The 19,116-nt window shown below is 61.8% G+C and overlaps 1 protein-coding gene across 1 annotated transcript in view; it reads left to right on the top strand.

Moving 5' to 3' along the window:
* FBRSL1 (fibrosin like 1) overlaps positions 1–19,116 on the top strand; it is a 99,091-nt gene that overhangs the window by 62,876 nt on the left and 17,099 nt on the right. The window contains exon 6 of the mRNA XM_046641012.1: positions 2,661–2,693. Within this exon, the coding sequence (XP_046496968.1) occupies positions 2,661–2,693 (33 nt within the window). The remainder of the gene's footprint in view (positions 1–2,660; positions 2,694–19,116) is intronic.

Genomic DNA, 19,116 nt, shown 5'->3' with positions numbered 1-19,116 from the left:
TGGTGGTGATGGTGATGATGTTGATGGTGCTGGTGGTGATGATGGTGGTGGTGATGATGATGGTGGTGGTGGTGATAAAGATACCATCATTCTGTATATCATACTGAGTACATAGCCAATACTGTCCTAGTGTTTTGCATGTATTCACTCATTTAAGCCACACAACAACCCTGTAGATGGGTTGTTGTCTCTGTTTTACAAGAGCATAAACTTCTGAGGCACAGAAAGGTCAAGGGACTTGCCCAAGGCTGTATGGCACAGCCGGCAGCACAGCATCAGAGCAGGGATCTGTTCCAGAGCCTATGTCTTGGCCTCCTCGCCATACCAGCACATCCCCTTGGGGCCTGGGGTCTATGCTCTGCTCAGTGACTCCCTACCTGGACCCACACCCACACCGGGGTGATGCTCCCCAGGGCTGCCCAGCCTACCCTGACCCCGTGAAGGTCACCTCACTCAGGCAGCTCTCACAAGACAGATGTGGCTCTTTTCCCTCCTTGCCCTGATTAATTGTCTCATTCAATCCCGACTCTATTGCAGTTAAATATTAATTCAGTAGGACTTAATAACGTGAATTCATTTACAACGCAGCCTGTGCCTCCTGACAGCGGTGTGCTGTTTGGTTAATCGTAGGCTCCGTGCGCTCACTGGAGAGCACCCTTGCCCCTCCTTGATGTCCGATCATTAAGCTCTCGCCACACCTCCAAAACCCTGGGGAAAGATGTGAAACCGAGCCTGGGATGGAGCCGGGCTGGGCCTGGGGGTGGTCCTGGGTGCCCTGAGTGACGAGTGACGGGCGTGCTGCACCCGAGGCCATCTCCTGATGGTTTGATGGGATTGCAGTTTCCAATTCAAGGGCTCAGAGCTGCTACTCAAGCAGGAGGAGGCCCAACTGGGGGCTCTGGCAGCTCTGCTGTTGGCTCCACTGTTTCTGTGCCAGCAGCACAGTCAGGGGTTCCAGGCCTCCTCCTCCAGGCCCCCCTCCCTACAGGCCATGACCCCCGTCCCCCACTCCTCTCCTGGCACAGAGATGATCTTGAAGGGCTGGCCACATCCCTAACTTTCCCTCTTCCAGCATGCCATGGCTCCCATGACAAAGTTCAGTCCCAGCAATGACACTTCACGTGTTCTGGCATATTCTGGCCCCCTCACCTCGCCAGCATCATCTCCCACACTCTGTCCTTACCTTCCCACTATGCCTCTCAGGTTTCAGCCACCCCGCACTCTCCCCACCCTGTGGAGCCAACCATGAGGGGCTGATCTGGCCTCTTATCTGTGTGGCCAGGAGACTGGGCCCACATGTCCCTTCTGCCATTTGTGAAAGGACACCCACCCTGCAGGTCTTGGGCGGGGCCCTGCAGTGGGCAGTGCAAGGCTAGGGGGCAGACGGGCCCATGGGACTGCTGGGATGGGAAGCCTCTCAGCCTCAGGAGGATCCTCCCCACATGCCCATCCCTGCAGCCAGGGGTCCCAGGCCAGGGATCCCTGCCACCTCCCACGGGCTCCCTGCCATCCCCAGGGGTCGCTGCCATCCCTCATGGGTCCCCACCATCCCTCACGGGTCCCTGCCATCCCTCATGGGTCCCCGCCATCCCTCATGGGTCCCCACCACCCCAGGGGTCCCTGCCATCCCCAGGGGTCGCTGCCATCCCTCACGGGTCCCCACCATCCCTCATGGGTCCCCACCACCCCAGGGGTCCCTGCCATCCCCAGGGGTCCCTGCCATCACCATCCCCAGGGGTCCCTGCCATCCCCAGGGCCCCTGCCATCCCCAGGTCACTGTCTGGCTGCAGTGGTGGCTGGGGAAGCAGGCGTGTCCCTACCACTCTGAACCTTGTTGCTGACTGCGACCCCGCCTTGCCGGGGTCACGGAGGGCGGCACCACTGGCTCGGTCATCTGCGTTAGTCGAGGGGGGACCCACATCAGCAGCACTGCACACGGCAGTGGGCCCCTCGCCCTCTGCACACCCCGGAGAGATTTGTGTTCAGCAGTGTAATTCATTTGACACGAACGTGTCGTGATTGCTGTTGCTAAGAAAGGATTGTTTCCTTATATTCTGGGGAGAAGCGCCATGGTTTCTAGAGCAATCTTTCTTGTTAACGCTCTGCTTACTGGAAATAGGAAGCAGATTTGTTTGCGCTATCATCGGTCTTTCCTTAACCTGCAGAGCTGACCGGAGCCACTGCCTCGGGTGCATCCACAGGGGTGGTGGGGCCCTTGGCCACAGGCGTGTCAGGTGGCTTCAGTAAACAGTGGGTTTACCCCAGGTCGGGGTGAGGCTGCGCCACGTGTTACCTGGGCCAGGAGGGGCCCTGCTGGCTCAGGCGTGGGGCTTCCTGGCTCACTCTGGGCCGCATCCGCTAGGGGGGTGCGTCTGTCTGTCCAGTGTGCTCCTCTGTCTCCTTTGCTTTGCCCTCCCCAGGATCCCCCAGGGCCTGGATGGAGCTCTGACCCACCCCTGGGCATCCCTGCTGCCTGGCCCCCAGATCCCGCCTAGGCCCCTGGTCCGGCTGGCTGAGGACACCTTGCCCTAGGCTGGAGGAGCCCCCACACCACTGTGTCTCACCCACCTCGTGCCCACCTGCAACCTTGGGGGAAGCCCCTGCGTGTGGGCTGCGGAGTGCTGTGGGTGTTGACTCAGCCTCTCTCTCTCTCCCCACAGTGCGACAGCGAGAGCGAGGACGGGGACGACAAGGTAAGCCCCGCCCTTCACCCCCTCCTGCTGACCCGACCACAGCAGGGGCTCTGGAGACTGGCAAGAAGGTCACGGTTCTCCGGTGTGGGACCCGGCCTCACGCGGCTGAGGACCAGGTGCAAGAGACATGGGTGCTGGGGCACCACCAGGGCTCCTGGGCCCACAGCTCAAGGCCCCAGAGGGAGCTCTGTCCAGGGCCCCTGGGATTCGGGCACCATTGGCCCAGGGCAGCCCCAGCGTTTCCAGCTGGGGCCCCAGCTGTCCCCAGAAAGTGAGACTCCCACCGATGCCACGTCGCCCTCAGTCTTTGGGAGCAGTGAGGTCCGGAGCCAGGTTCGCGCAGCTGGAGTGCTGAGCGCGGGAACCGCCAGGCCCTCCCACAGCCACCATGCTGCTTCCTTGGGCTCCTTCCCACGGCTCCTGCCGTTGGCCCTTGGGGTTCAGGGTCCTTGCCCTGTCATCTGCGGGGCCATGGTGTGTTCTTTAGGGAGCAGGGAGAGGCCACCCAGAGTTCTTAGCTCAGCAGCTGTTTGTGGGGCACCTTGTCTGTGCTGAGCTCCGTGGGGGACACAGTGGGGGCGTCGCTCTGACTGGTGGGGGTGGGCAGTGATCAAGAGAAGCAGCAGCACGAGTGAGACCCGACGGGCACACAAGTCTAGCGCTCACCTGTCTGCTTGTCCCAGAGCCCTGTGGGCCAGGAACTATAATTACTAATGTGGACGTGGAGACTGAGGCACAGAGAGGATAAGAAAGCTGCCTGAGGTCACACAGCTGGAACCCGGGCAGGCTGAGTGAAAAGAGTGTTAGGTGGTGGTGAGGGCCGGCAGGGCTGGGACCCTCCTCCTCGGAGGTGGGGTCCCTCGGAAGACGAGCATCCAGGCTCCAGGGATGGTGTGCACAAGCGCACTTTGCGAGAGGTGGACAGAGGGCCTGCTACACACTAACTGGTTTTTAGGCAAGTTTTTGTGAAGTGGAGTAATTTAATTTCATTGGGAGGAGTGTGTGGCGTGTGTCCCAGCCTGCATTGGGCAGGAGCTGTCCATGCAGTAGACAGACGGAGCAGTCACTCCCTCTCACAGGCTTTCTGCTCAAGTGCAGCTCAGCAGCTGAGCACGTGAGCAGGTGTGGAAAGGACCCAGAGGCCATCCAGCAGGGTGACAGGGTCAGGACAGGTCTGCGGAGGTGCCTGGGGGTCCAGATGCCCAGCCACGTGGAGGGCACCAGCCTGGGCTGGGCTACCAGCCAAGAGTGCACGTCATCCCAGGGGCCTGGGAGGGCGACTGGAGGGAATGGGGAGTCACCAGGCAGCCGGGGGAGGAGCAGGTGTGGATGCCCCACAATGTGCTGTCTAAGGTGAGTGGGTCTGCATAAGAAGCCGTTGCCATGCTCTGGACCATCCGGCCAAGGTGGCCAGAGGGCAGGGCAGTGGGAAGTGACTGGCGCTGTCTGTGGCCTGGGGTGCCCTCCCCTCAGCCATCCTGTGAGTGGGCGGAGTGTTGGGGACTGAGGGACACGGCTGGCCCCCCCAGGCACCTGTGCGGTCCCCACACCACCCGCAGCCTCCGCAGCGGCCGTGGACAGTGGGACCAGCTGCCTGCAGGAGCTGTCATCCCTCTGTCTCTTTAATGGATTAGATTACAGCCCCTGGGAAGTTGCTGAGCTGGCACGTCACCTTCGGCACCTCCTTTAATTTAAAACCAATTTGCAGCAAATGCTCCCGAAGCCAGGGGCTGCTCTGGGCCGGGGCGGCTGGGAGTCGGGTGGGGAGAGTTGCTGAGGCCCTGAGGCTGCTGGCAGCTCCTTCCAGGGTCCCCTAGGCCTGTCTTCTACAGAAGAAACAAAGCCACTCCCTCAAGCTGGTTCTGGGTATGAACGTCCTGGAGCCGCTGCCAGGTTGTGCCTGCCGGTAACTACTGCCTCCTGCTCTCCAGCACCAGACGGTGCCCCAGGGCCTCGAGGGCCCAGCCCGGCCCGGCCCCTGGTCAGTGCTGATCCTGGCATATTTCTCCCTACACCCCTGGGTCCCCTCCACTGCAGGAGCAAGGACTCCAGGGGGTGGAGACCTGGGGGTGCTGGAAGGGGCCGATGCCAGGGCACAGCGGCCAGGACCCCACCCCACACAGCAGCTCTGACTGCGCACTGAGAGTGAGAGGCACTTGTGCCTGTGGCTGTTGATGCCCTGGGCTGGGCCAGAGGCCGCGACCGAGGGCTGGCAGGAGGCTGTGGCTCTGCCTTCCACCCAGGAGCCTCAGGATGGTCCTGAGCGGTACCCAAGGACCTGCCCAGCCCGGCCTGGCCAACGGACAAGGGAGAGCAGGTGTGGTCAGGAGAGGTGGGCAGGGAACTCGCTCTGGACAGTCTGGGTGGAGTCTGGAACTGGTGGTCCTTGTCTTTCCAGTGACCCCCTCATGCAGCCCAAGGGATGAGCCCCTGCTCTGGAGGGTTTTCCGGAGGCCAGGGTGTGAGTTCCAGAGCCATCTGCCGAGAGGGGCTGCTGGGGCTGCATTGGGGCTGACTTCTCTGCTGGCTGGGAGACCCCTTTTGGGTTTCCGCTGGGTCCTTGGCAGCTGTGGCCCTGGTGAGGAAGGGCAGATGCTGGCGGAGCCTTCCCCACAGCCGTCTGATTGTGGGACGTCTCAGGGCTTCCCAGAGAGGCCACCTGGGGTAGGGGCTGCCTCCAGGGCCCCGGGGAAATTCACCAGCCAGCGTGGACACATCTTGGTATTTCTGCCATCTGGATGGGGACATGCGTGTCAGCACTGGCCATGCTGTCATGACTCACCAGGCCCCAGGTGGCTGCCTGCACTGTAGGTCTGGATGCTGTAGCTGCCCAGCCCCCCACTGCCCTCACCATCTCTCATCCAGGCACCGCACAGTCTCCTTGCTCATCTGCTCACATCTCTGCTCTCGATAGAAAGATGCAGAGACCCCTATTGCCTACATGATAACCTCCCAACTCCATCCTGGCTTTCAAGGTACAGACCCCAGTTATCCACCACATAGGCCCTATATCATTAGGAACTGCACTTGGCCAGTCCATGATCATCAGGCTGCTCTGTCTTTCTGCTTGGCCATCCTTGGCATATGGCTTCCATCCTCACAGTTACCTCTTGGTCCACAGAGGCAGCTATAGAACCTGCCATTTCATCTGCATTCTACCTTTCTGCACATTGAGTATACAAACAGACTGATCACCTCCTACATGGTGAGGTAGGGACAGTGTTGGTGCAAAACATCCACTGAGGCTGGAGCAGAGTGTGGGAGGGAAAGAGAAGATGAGTTCAGAGGTGCTGCATCACATAAATCACAGCAAGAAGTTCAGGTTTTGTTCCAAGTCCAGTGGGGAGCCACCATCCCGGGCTGTCCCTGCCATACAGCCTTGCCCTGGCAGTGCTCCCCAATGCTCAGTCCTTGGCTGCACAGGGACAGTAACTATGCACTGCGGCTATCACTTGCAGTCCAAACCCCTCAGTGTCCTCCCTGGCAAGGGGCGCCCCTCACTCACTGCTGTCTGGTTCTGGTGTTTGGGGTGACAAATAGCAAGAGTTTGAATGGCAAGAGAGACCTGAGTGCCAGCTGCCTTCCCTCAGCCAAGCTGGGTTTCTGGCGATGAGTAGCTTCCTCAGGCCCCTCAAGAAGCAGGACCAGAGTCCGGCCCCGTGGCCGAGTGGTTAAGTTCGCACACTCTGCGTCAGCAGCCAGGGTTTCGCAGGTTGAGATCCTGGGCACGGACACAGCACTGCTCATCAGGCCACGCTGAGATGGTGTCCCACATGCCACAACTAGAGGCACTCACAACTACCATATACAACTAGGTACTGGGGGGCTTTGGGGAGAAGAAGAAGAAGAAAAAAAAAGCAGGCGCAAGTCAGAGAGGCAGGGTAGGCCTGAGTCACCGTCCCTCCTCGTCCCCCACCCCGTGAGGCTGACCTGCCAGAGGCAGGGCCCCCTCCAGGAGCAGAGAAGGGCCTCTGCTCTCTGCGGCACCTCGACTTCCTCTCTCCAGGCGCACAGCCAGGTGAGGCCTTTCACCGGGCTGGGAGGAACTCATCATGGGAAGAAGACCGAGTGTCCCCACAGGGCCTCCAGGCTGACTTCCGGAGCCTTCAGGAGCACAGGAGGGGCACATGGCACTCACTTGCAGCTGCCGGCCTCACCCAGAGCCAGTATCTAGAGGACAGGCAGCGAGCAGCTCCCTGGGCCGTCGGGAACACATGCCCTACACGGAGTCACAACAAGCCTGACTTGCATTCCTTGGCAGCAGCAGACCAGAAACAGCTGGTCAGAAGACACCTGGGCCGCTCTGGGAGGGCAGGTCCGGGGGTGAGAGGCAGCTGCATGTGCAGGTCAGGCAGGAGAGGGCCAGGGCCACGGGCCTGTCAGCACTGACTCCCGCGTGTGCTGGGTGCTGGGGAGAGCACCCCAGGGAGATCTCCTCCTAGACAGAGCAGCAACAAGACCCAAGGTCTGTCCCTTTCGCCACTTGGCTCCTCCCAGACCCACCAGGGTCTGAGGTCAGATGTGTATGCACCTGCACCGGGCTGCTGCTCCCCTGGGCTCCTATGACCCACCCACCCCTCGCCCACCGGCCTGTGCCCTGCTGCAGGCTCGGGGCACAGACGCACTGGGAACACTGCCTCAAGACACAGACAGACAGACAAACCAACCAGCAAGGTCCCCTCCAGCCGGCAGCAGCCCTGGAGGCTGGCATGCAGACAGACAGACAGGAAAACCTCTCCGCCCCCACCCTCCAGATGGACCAGGCCCTGCCCTGAGGCCCCCCACACCCCGCCCACCTGTCCTGCCATCCCTGCTCTGGGCGCCCCGCCAACGGCGGGAAAGGCAGCGTGTGCTGCCAGAAGCTCGGGAGCCAGGCAGCCAGATGGCCTCTCTACGAGGCTGCGGTTGGTGTCTAACTGCTTTTTTATTGGAAAAATATGGGGTGAAAAATGTGTGTGGCTCATTAGGCAGCCTGCTGGGCCCGGACTGGCTGCCGTCTGCCTGAGTGGCCCAGCCAGGTGGCTGGTTGGCCTGTGCTCCTCCCTGCTGCCTGTGGCCACGGCCCTCCCTCAAGGGACGTCTGTCTGTCTGGCCTGTCTCCTAGGCCCCCCGTCAGGACATGCTTGGCCAGCTCCTGGGCTGTGGGAATGGGCATGGGCTGGGATGGGGCAGACAGCCCGCTGGCCAGCCAGGAGGGGCAGGGACCCTCACCTGAGGGCCGTGGGGCTCCCGAGGGGCCCCCCAGGGGGCTGAGGGCAAAGACCCTCTGTGCGCAGTGGCACAGCATGAGGTTAAACCTGGCCCACAGGCCAGACACCTGGAGCCCTTGCTCTCTGAGCCTCAATTTCCTCTTTGCTGAATGGGGTCATGATGGGGCCTGTGGGTTCCAGGCACTGCTGTGAGCACCCGGCCCATGGAAACTGTGCCATTGGTGGCTGCGCAGGATGAGCTGAGTGGGCATCCGCCCCTCTATGCCCAGCCCTCCTCCCCCCAGACTCTTTTCCAGGCCTGGGTCGGCCTTGCTTTTCTGTGTCCTTAGTCTGCAGTGAGAACAGAGTCCAGCCCAGCCTCCTCTGTGCCTGACTGGGGTCCTCTCTGAACATCTGTCTTTTCATCTCTGAAATGGGCCTCACAAGGTTCCTGTGAACTGCAAGGAAAGGGCTTGACAGACAGACAGACAGACAGCCCGGGCTGGAGCTCCCTGCCCAGTAACCCTTCAGTTGCTGGACCTCGGGCAGCACCTGGTATGCGTCCTAAGACCACCACCTTCCCTGCCGCTGTCTGGGCAGCTCCCCTGGATCGTGGAGCCCCTCTGTGGCGAGCGTCTGCACTTGCCCCCCATGGCCGCCCCAGGCTGGCTTGCAAGGAAGCACTGTGCAGCCGGCTCCTGCAGGAGCCCGATGGCTCTCGGCACTCCTGCCTGCAGAGGTTTCCTCGTGTGTCGCCGGCCCTGCCCCAGAGAACACCTTCCCAGACTCCCATCCTTCTCGCCTGAGGACTCGCCTCTCCCGGCCACAGGGCCACCCAGCTCCTGGCTGATTGCTGTGGGGACGGAGGTGCAGGTTGCTGGCGCTCCCCAGGCACCTGCATCTCAGATGCACGCAGGCCAGGCTGCCCCACACGGAGTACAGACAGTGTCTGCACAGGGTGACCTCACCAGGGTGCCGGAGGGACTGAATTCAACCACCCTTCTCAGCTGTGCCCTTTGACCTAGGCACTGAGCCCAGAGTGTCTTCCCATGCATCTGCCCAAGGAAGGGCCTTTGGCTGTCTGCTCCCCAAGGCTCCAGGCAGGCATTGGGTGCGACATGTAGGTCCCAGCGAGGACTGTGATTTGATGACCGACACGTAGCTGGCCCCTCCTGGGCTTTAGACACATCAGCTCATGCAACCCAACCACCCTCTGCAGTGGCATCTGTCCTGCAGCCCATTCTTGGCCAGGAATCTGAGGGACGGAAAGATTCAGTGACATGCCCAAGGTCCCTTAGGGTGAGGATCCACCAGACTGGAGTCCCCAGGGAAAGTCAGGCACTGTCAGGCTACTGCAAGAGTCCCAGCAGGAGACAGCGAGGCCTGGGCTGGAGATACAGGGTGGGTGGTATTGGTGTTCTATAGCTGCTGTAACAAATTGCCACAAACTCGGTGGCCTAAAACAGCTTGAGTTTTATAGTTCTAGAGGTCATAAGTCCGAAATGGGCCTCGCTAGGCAAAAATTGAGGTGTCAGCAGGGCTGGCTCCTGGAGGCTCCAGGGAGAACCTGGTTCCTTGCCTTTCCAGCTTCTGGAGGCTGCTGCGTGCCTGGGCTCGTGGCCTCTTCCTCGCGTCACTCTGAGCTCTGTCTCTGTCATCACATCTCCCGACTCTGACCTTTCTCTTCCCTCTTTTTTTTTGTTTTTAAAGATTTTATTTTTCCTTTTTCTTCCCAAAGCCCCCTGGTACAAAGTTGTGTATTTTTAGTCATGGGTCCCTTCTAGTTGTGGCATGTGGAATGCTCCCTCAGCGTGGCCTGACAAGCGGTGCCATGTCCATGCCCAGGATCCGAACCCGCGAAACCCTGGGCCACAGAAGCAGAGCACGTGAACTTAACCACTCAGCCATGGGGCCGGCCCCCTCTCTTCCTTCTTGTAAGGACCCTGTGATCACATTGGGCCACCAGCCTCTAGGATAACCTCCTCATCCCAAAATCCTTAATCAGGCCTGGAAAACCCCTCTGGCCACATAAGGCGACATGTTCACAGGTTCCGAGGATTGAGACGTGGATGTCTTTGGGGACTCGTATTTTCCTACCACATATTGGGGATAATGCCCAGATCTCAGGCCAGAGGGCAGGGGCTCAGCAGAAGCAGATCAGGGTGAAGGAGGTGAGGAAGACCAGGGTGCTCTGGTTGCAAAAGACAAAAACTCAACTCACAGTAGCCTGAGTGAATGGGGAAATTTGCTGGAGGGAGAGGGTGGGTTTCCCATGTGTTGGGATCTGGAGCCACGTGATGCCTTCAGGGCCCATTGATGGCCTGGGACAGCTTGTCTGGTGGCAGCCCGCACGGCCAGCTGTCCCCCAGCATTCAAGAGACCGAGCTCCTCTAGCCCCGCTCAGCCCCTGTGGGCACATGTGGGCCCCTGCCGGAGGCTGTGGGGTGAGAAGGGCCGGTCCCGTGGGAGAGGCCAGGCAGATTCGGGAGGGGAAAATGTCTGTCTGGGAGGTATCGGGTTGGAGGGACCTGCAGGACGGCTGCAACACAGGGGTGACGGGAGATGGCCACCACTGGACTGCCTGGAAGGGGCTGTTGGCCCAGCAGAGCGGGGTCAGTGGGGGCAGATGCAGATGCCCTCCAGAGACAGAGAATGGGGCACACTGCTCGCCAGCGGCAGGGAGGGTGCCTGCTGCACACAGCTGGAAGCCAAGGCCCAGAGTTTACCTGCCCACGAGGGCACACAGCATCCACGTGCAGAGTGGACTTGAACCTGCACCTTTGCAGCTGGATGGAAATGCTGAGGCCGAGGAGAAGGGGGCGCAGCAGGAAGGCCTCCATGGGGGGAGCCCTCTGCCCCTCCCACCTCCCCCACCCCACCCTCTGGCTTCCGGAACCAGCTGAACAGACATAGGTGGGGACCGGGGCCCATGCACCGGGCCTGACTGGGAGGGGGAAGCGGGGGCACCTAGAGGGAGGTTGTGCTCTGGCCCTCGGGTGGTCCCACCCCTCCGTGTCTGGAGGAGGTCACAGCCCCTCCCAACCCCACCTGCCCTGCTGACCATAGAGGAGGTTTTGCTGCACCACGTGGGCAGGGGCCTGGTGGAGCTTGTGCTGGTCCTTACAGCGGGGGCAGGAAGGGGCGGGGGGAACCCTGGGGTCTTTCAGGGCACAGGCCGAGCATACGAAACAAGCCAGGCACTTTCAGACACAGGAGGAGCTTACAGACAGGTCGGGGTGGACCGGCCAGGACACCTCACCCTGTCCCCCAGGCGCTGAGCCCTCAGGACTCCTCTCCCTGCTTGTGGATGCAGTGCCTGAGCCCCAAGTGCTCAGAGCACCTCTCCACCCGGCCCACCATAGCCAGAGAGTGTGTCAGAGTCCAGGGTAGGCCTCTACCCCAGGGGGGTGGGGGGAATCCCCCCACTCAGCCCTGACCGCGCCTGCAGACCCCAGCCCCGCCCCCCGCCCCGGCACAAGGGCTTTGCTGCTGTTCTGGCTGAAAAGAGCCAGGCCTGCACCCCCACCCCACGCAGTGACCCAGAGGCCCTGGGCCACCGCAGGAGCCTTGGGCGACAGGGCTTGCCTCCCTTCCCTGCATCACACACATGCACACTCTCAGGCTCATGCACGCATGTGTTCGAACCACACATGTGCACATGCACACGTGCATCCACACATTCATGCGTGCACATACATGGTCCTATGTGTTCACACCACACATGCACTCGTGTGCACACACTCACACACACCCCTCCTGACATGTGGGACCCTCGCCCCCACCCAGTCCTCAGAAAGCTCCACGGAGCTCATAGCTTCTGCTTCGGACACCCCCTGAGGACACATTACCCTCAGGGACGAGCTGGTCTGGGAGCCCACCTGCTGCCTCACTGGATGCGAGTATCACAAAGTGGGCAGCTTAAACAACAGGAATTTACCTTACATTCTGGAGCCAGAAGTCTAGAGTCAAGATGTCGCAGGGCCACACTTCCCTCCGGAGGGGCCTTCCTGCTTCATGCAGCTTCTGGGGCCCCAGGTGTCCTTGGCTTGTGGCCACAGGGCTGCCATCTCTGCCTCCACGGGCATGTGGCCTCCCCTGTGAAGGGACACACACTTTCCTTGTCTTAGAAGGACACAGTCCTGGGATGTAGAGCCCACCCTAATCCAGCATGAGCTCGTCTGAGACCCATATCTTAATCACACCTGCAAAGACCTTCATTCCAAAGACAGTCACATTCTGAGGTTCTGGGTGGGCGTATTTTTGGGGCCACCATTCAGCTACTGCAGCAGGTGGCCCCGTCCTGCTGCTCACAGCCACCTCGTGGACAGCACGAGCCACAGGGCTGTCGGGGCCGCAGCACTGAGGATGGCAGGTGGCCCAGGGCCTCTCACACAGGGGCTTCAGCCTTGGAAGCCCGCCTCGGCTGGCTCAGCGTCCTCAAGGCTGTTCTCCCAACTCTGTCAGATCCTCGCTCTTTCCAAGGCTTTTCGCAGGGTTTTCTCAGTTCCAGGAGATCCTAGGTCTTTCCCCTCTTAGCTGTTTTGCCCTGACTTCGCGTTTTCTGGTCAGTAACGTAATGAGGGCGCGGCCGTGTGAGTGGTCTGATTCACGTGCCATCGGCCTCTTCATGAGCATTGTGGGTATTTCTGGCTTTTGCTTCTCTCCTGACACTGTGCACTCTGCTGATGGATACACAGTTTGCAGGGACCCTCCCTGGAATCTGTCCCCCCATGCCCTCACCTCAGCTGAGCCTGCCAGCCTGGGGGAGGGTCTGGCCTCTGGTCCACGCCCATGGGGTCCCTCCTTGCAAGGCCACACTCCCAGCGTGGCCAGGAATAAGTAACGCTGGGAGCCGGGCCATGTTGGGTGGGGACTCGACTTGGGCCCCGCTGGCCATTTCCCTCCCCGTGACACCCCAGCCACACTAGCCTCCTCGCATGGGGCTGTCCTCAGTCTCATCAGGCATCCTCATCACATGGCTCACCGGCCTTCTTCATCTGCAGCCTCTGCATCCACTTGCCCCCTCAGAGAGGCAGCTGCGAGGAGTGGCCAGCTGTCACCACTGGGGCCCCACACCTGCACAGGGGTGCCAACCAGGCCGGGGGAGCGCTGCAAGGGAGGCAGCCTCTTCAAAGACTGTTGGCGCCTGAGGTGGCCCTAGGAATGAGGTGTGAAACGAAGACCACATTGTTACAGGAAGACACTCTTCTCCCCAGCTCCAGGGCTGGAGCTGCCGTGTGAGAGGCCCCAAGAGAGGAGCCGGGGGCGCGTTGAGACCTTGGCCAAGGCCTGATAGCCAGACCTGGGGGCTTGTCTGGGACCAGGAGATATGGCCAGGCTGGGGCTGCTCCTCCTTGGCCAGCAAATCTCCCAGCTGCTCCAGCCAGTTCCTGGAGCTGGCACAGTAGTAGCCACTCAGTTCTCACCTGCTCTCCCCACCCCACTGGCTTCTGGAACCTGTAACTACCAGGAGTGGGGGCTCTAGCCGAGGGGAAAGTGGGTGCAGCCTGGCTGCTGGGTGCCAGCCTCTGCCCCAGCCCGTCATCTGTAGGAGGCATGACAAGAGAACACACCTTCTGAGGCCCCGAGGACTCAGTAGCTCACTTCTCAAGGAAACCCCGACTTCGTGCGTGCTTGCCCCTAAGAGGCTGGCATCTGCCCAGGGTCACGCAGAAGTGACCGAACTGGGACTCCTCACAGGTCTGTGTCTTCTCTCCTCCCCGCTCCTGCCCATTCATGCAGGCCTCTTTAGGCCTCACCATCAGGCCCCATGTCAGACAGAGTGACCGTGGCACAGGGCCCTTCTGCCCTCACGGTCCCCCAGCTGACTTTCCCCAGGCCAGGTGCCCCAGTCACCGACCTGTGGAGCTCCAAGCTCCTGTAACCAGCCGACAGCTGACACCTTCAATGGAACAGCCCCCTCCCCATCTCAGGAGAGGGGCCCCCACTCCCTTTTGTCCCCACACTGGCTTGTCACAGCAGCTCCCAGCTGGGCTCCTTGCTTCCCTGGCCCTATGGTGGATCCTCAGAGAGGGTCTTCTCAAAGATCACAGTTCTCTCCTGCTTAAACCCAGAGCATCTTCTGTCATTTGACACAGATGCCCAAGCTCCTGTGTGGCCCTTGAGGCCCTGTGCCCACACCTCCTGTGCAGCCCGGCAGGTTGTTCTTGCCCCAGGGCTTTGCACGGGCTGTTAGAGTGCCCCCAGCTGGGTCCTTCTTGCAGTTCAGGTCTAGGCTCAAGGCCCCTCATTGGGGGCACTCCCGCCGCCATTCAGAGGCCTCTCTCCCTTCCTGTCATCTCTTGCTCTCGCCAGGCTAGGGTCTTGACTCAGGCCTGCTGATGGGCATCTGTCCTTCTGCTTCCATCCCCTCATCAGGGTCCTGGATGTGAGGGGATGAGTTTCCCTGGCTGCTGTGACAAATGACCACTAAGTTGGTGGCTGAAAACAACACAGTTACCTCACAGTCTGGAGGCCAGAAGTCCGACACTGGACTAAAGTCAAGGTGTGGGCCGGGCTGGTCCCTTTGGGGCTCTGAGGAGAGTCTCCTTCTTGCCTTTTCCAGCTTCTAGAGGCGCCCGCATTCCTGGGCTCCTGGCCCGTTCCTCCGTATTCACAGCCAGCAGCCAGCATCTTCCCATCTCCCTCTTCCACTTGTAAGGACCCTGTGATTACACTGGACCCACCCAGCTCGTCTCTCACTTTCTAGATCGGCTGGTCAGCAGCCAGATTCCCAGAGTGAGGCAGGACATCTTTCAGGGTCTTGCTGCAAACTACAGAGGCAGATTGGGACACCCCACCACAGGGATATCTTTCCGTTTCGTTGCCAGAGGCCTTGGAGCCAGGGCCGTGTGCAGGAGCTCACAACCCTGCTGGGCAGGGCATGGCGGGGGGGGGGGGGGGGGGGGGCACCCAGGCCTACAGACACCCACCCTCCAGGCAAAGCTGAGCCCCCGGCCTTGGGAGTCACAGTCCTCCCACCAGAATCCTGAGTCCCAGGTCTGGCCTCTGCTGCCTTCCCTGAAGAAGAGCGTGTCTTCGCAGAGCCCACAGACCCCGCAGTCAGGCGGCAGGGTTCAACCCCAGCTCTGCCACATACCAGTTGCATGACCCTCGGCCACCTTGCTTCCGTATCTCAGTTCCTCATCAACAAAATAAGGATGACAGAAGTGCATCCTCAAAAGACAAGCTTGAGGGCCCAGCAATTTCACAGTTACAGGGCATTCGGCATGGTGTTTGGCACAAAGCAATGTTGTGTGTTTGCTATTTTTTGGCAAGAAACAGCATGACTTTGGAGAATGCTGTTAATTTGAGGGTGGGTGGGTGGGTAAAGGGAATACAGGTATTTGGTAAATAATTCAGACAGAACAAAAGGACTGAAAGTTCCCACCTGGAGGCTGGCACCAGAGGCATGTCGTCTGTTCTTTGGAGATGTCTCGTGCGCTGTGCAACGTGCATGTTCATGTATATTTAGCCACCTCTTGGAAAGGAAAGCGCTGGGCCAGCGCATCCGGTTCTGAAGCTGGTTCCCCCGGTGCATGTAAATAGGTGCCTGCTCTCCCGTTGAATGGACCCTCTGCTGATTCCCCCACCCAGCCAGGGAGAGGTGTACACTGGCCCCAAACCTAGCCTCTAAGCCGCGGGTCCCTGGACACCCCACCAAAGCGACCTCCTGGTGCCCCCAGCCCCACAGCAGCTTAGAGGGGGGCGCTCAAACTCCTTCTGGGCGCTGGTCCACCCGCGTGCCTGCGAGGATGTTTTCACAGCACATGTCGTGATGGGAGGTGTGCTACTGCGTCCTGGTGAGCCTCCAGTAAGCTCTGAGATGGCAGATGCCCCCCCCCCCCCCCCATACGCCTCGATGGGCGTCGGGCATGTCCTCGGCCTTCGCATGCGGCGAGGCTTCCGCCTGGATCTGAATTCGGCTTCCTCGGAGGCAGAATCCTCACGGCAGCTCTGGGCGGTAGTCGAGTCGGCGCGTGCTCGGACCCCTCCTCCCAGTTTGCACCCCGGTTCTGCAGATGGTGAAACCCAGCCCCGGGGCAGGCGGAGCTTACATCGCACATGGTGGGGTCTCTGTCTTCCTTCCTTCAACTCCCAGCTCCTCAACCTCGCTGCTCTGTGACTCAGTTTCCCTTTCTGTAAACGGGGCATAGAAGCACAGCCGACGCTGCGCGCCCGGACCTGGTGACCAAGCTGGGCCGGCGATCACTCGGACCGAGTTGGCGACCCCGCGCGGCAGATCCGCGCCTCGGGGCTGGATTAGTCGGGCCTGCCCGCGCCCCGCCCCCTCCCCGCTCGCCGGCCCGCGCTCGCCCGCCGCCGCCCGCGCGCCTGCCAGCAGTGCGCCCGCCTCCGCCCCGCGCCGCGCCCGACGGGGTCCGGGGCCCCGGAGTGCACCGAGAGCTGCTCGGAGCGCGCCGAGCCCGCACGGCGGACATGCGCGCCCCGCGCGTCCCTGGCCTGGGCTCGGGCTAGGCAGGGCGCGCCGAGAGAGGGGCCACCCCGACGGGCCGAGGCCGGCGGGGGCCCGCGCTCTGCCGCCCGCGTCCATGCCTCCCGGCTTCGGCTCTGGCTTCGGCTCCGGCTCCGGGTTGAGGACTAGCGGCGATCGCCTGCACAGCGCGCCGGGTCCGGGGCGCTCGCGCGGTGAGTGCGCGCTGGTGGCTCCGGGGAGGGACTCGGGACTTTGGGGGCCAGGGTCGAGAGAGCAACCGCTCCCTCTAAGATGAGCGGGGCGCAGGAGAGACGCTGTCGCTCTGCTCACTCCTTCTTTCCCGGGAGCCAGGAGAGCGGAGACCCCGCGTCCCTCCGGCTGCGCCCCCGGGGCGCACGTGGCGGCAGGCGGGTGGGGGTGCAGCCCCACAGAGGGTCCTGGGCCGCGGCCACGGCGCTGGGGGGCCCGCGGCGGAGGCGCGGCCGGTCGTCGTGGGGGGCGCGCGCCTTTGTTTGTGCCCGGGCACTGGCTCGGCCACCGGGTTCCCGGCGTCCGCCACCCTCACCTGCCCGGAGTTGGAGTTCTTTGTCTGGGGCGGGGCGCGGCCAGCGAAGGCTAGGCCGCGTGTCTGGGCCGAGGCTGCCCCCGCGGGTCTCGTCCTCGCAGACAAAGCGCGCCGTGATCTCTGCCCGCGGCCGGGATTACGCACCTCGGGGAAGTTAGTGCTGGCCCTGACACTCTCCCTCCTGGGCTTGCCCCCTCTATCGGGACCCTGAACTTGCAGCCTGGGGACCTCCCACCTGTCCTTTGGCCTGGAGTGACCTCTTCTGTCACTCCCACACCGGCTCCGTGCCGGGATTGGAGGAGGAGGGGGCTGCGCTTGGGTCGTGTTTCAGTAGATAATCCTGGGGAAGTTTTTAGCAGGGGTCTGGGGCCGCCTACTCATCTTGGGTCAGCTGACCAGCTCCAGACCCCTCGTCCTGGAAGGGAAAGAACGAGAGAACCGGGTGCCCCAGCAAGTTGCAGCGGGGACGCCTCCGTGCCTGTGCCAGGAAGGGGCCTGGAGGCTGGGGCTGCCCGCGGGTGTCTGGGCAGAGCCTTTCCTGATGGGCGTGGCCGCACCTGGCAGATGTCCGGGCCCTCACAGCAGTGGAAGTCTGCTGGGTCCCTGAACAGGACCCCTGCGGGGACTCGGATCTGTCAACTTCCCTGAGCAAACTTTAACTCGGGCTCACTGTGGCCTTGGGGGGGGGGGGGGGCTGGGGGGCCGGGGGGGCCTCGGGGGGGGGCCCCCCCCCCCCCCCTTCCCCGGGGGGGGGGGCGGGGGGGGGGGGGGGGGGGGGGGGGGCATGGGGACCGGATGGACCTAGGGGAGTGGCCTTCCCACCTCCCTTTGCCAGGGTGGGAGTCCCAGGGGTCCAGAGGGATGGGAAGACACTGCCAGTCCCTTGCGCTGCCCCCTCCTCTGCTCCCCTGACTTTCCCTGCGTCTGGGGCGCCACCTCCTGGTCTTGGGGGTCGGTACTCTGGCTCAGTTCAGGCCTTGAACTGAACCAGAACCAGAACAGGCTGGGCTGGGCCTTGGGGGGAGGGGTTGCCTGGCCTTAATTGAACTTGCCCCCCCCCCCCCCAGGCTGGGCAGAGAGGCGGGGCGCCCACAGGAACACATGGGTCTTCTCAGAGTGATGCCTCTGCAGTGGTCCTCTCTGATGTCTGCCTTGTTCTGATGGTGATGCCCAGTCATAGGAGGGGGTTCCAGGGAGGGCAGGGCACGCAGGGTGCAGCCGAGGTGGCGGTGGCCCTGCTGTCGGGTGCTTTGGACTCACATCCCACACCAGCTTCCTCTCCCCCGCCCACTTGTGAGGACCTCTGGGTGGGATGGCTGGCAGGTGGGCACAGCCCTCAGCCCCCTCCCTCCTCCCCACCAGGCCCCCAGCTCATTTATTTCATCTGCTGCCAGTGAGATAAGGAGCCCTCTGGCAGTGCCGCTGAGCCTGGGGCCCTCAGAGACTGCTTGTGCGACCAGCACTGTCCCTGCGGCTGAGAGGGGCTGTCAGCACAGTGCATAATGAAGACCCTCAGGGGGCGGCCTCACGAGAGGGGCATGGCTGCACCACTGGCTGGCCTCATCTTGGGGGCACATCACCCCATGCCCCTGCCTCCTCCCCCCAGGCCAGGGCCCACACGCGAAGAGGACTGAAATCTGCCAGCACCAGTGCTCATGAGGACCCCTCTCAGACTAGGGGGTCCGGGGGGCGCAGCCAAAGCCAAAAGGACAGGAGTGGAGCCAGTGGACCTGGGGTCGGGGGCCTCTGGGTGAAGTCGGGGGCCCGACTGGCCTGCTGGTCACAGCCTTTTGGGGGCTGGGAGAGAAGCTCAGATTTTGGTTTGGGGCAGTGGGCAGGTGGTGGAATGTTTTCAGTCCAGGGGTGACTTGGTTATGAAACATGCTCTCAGATAGTACGTGGAGAACTAATTTGTGCAAGTTTTAACAAGATCAGGTGGTAATTATTATAACACCAGAGCTGTCACTTGGATGCTGCTGTGTGTCCCCAGATGGGGGTGACAGCAGGACCCCCTCTTGGGATCGTGAGGAGGATCCAGTCAGGAAAGCCTGGGGGTCTTTGGGAAGGCCCAGGGAGAGTGGGTGACCCATGCGCTGTAGGGCAGGGGTCCAGTGGTCAGGAGTGTGTCTGGCCTCATGCCTGTGTTACACAAGATCATGGCTCCTGGCAGATCTGGGGCAGTGCCTGGCGCAGAGCAAACTGGTGTGGGCTGTCCTTATCCTTGTCCTGAGG

This window comes from Equus quagga, chromosome 15, assembly GCF_021613505.1.
Source record: "Equus quagga isolate Etosha38 chromosome 15, UCLA_HA_Equagga_1.0, whole genome shotgun sequence".
Classification (NCBI taxonomy): domain Eukaryota; kingdom Metazoa; phylum Chordata; class Mammalia; order Perissodactyla; family Equidae; genus Equus; species Equus quagga.
This window is presented reverse-complemented; position numbering and strand designations above follow the sequence as displayed.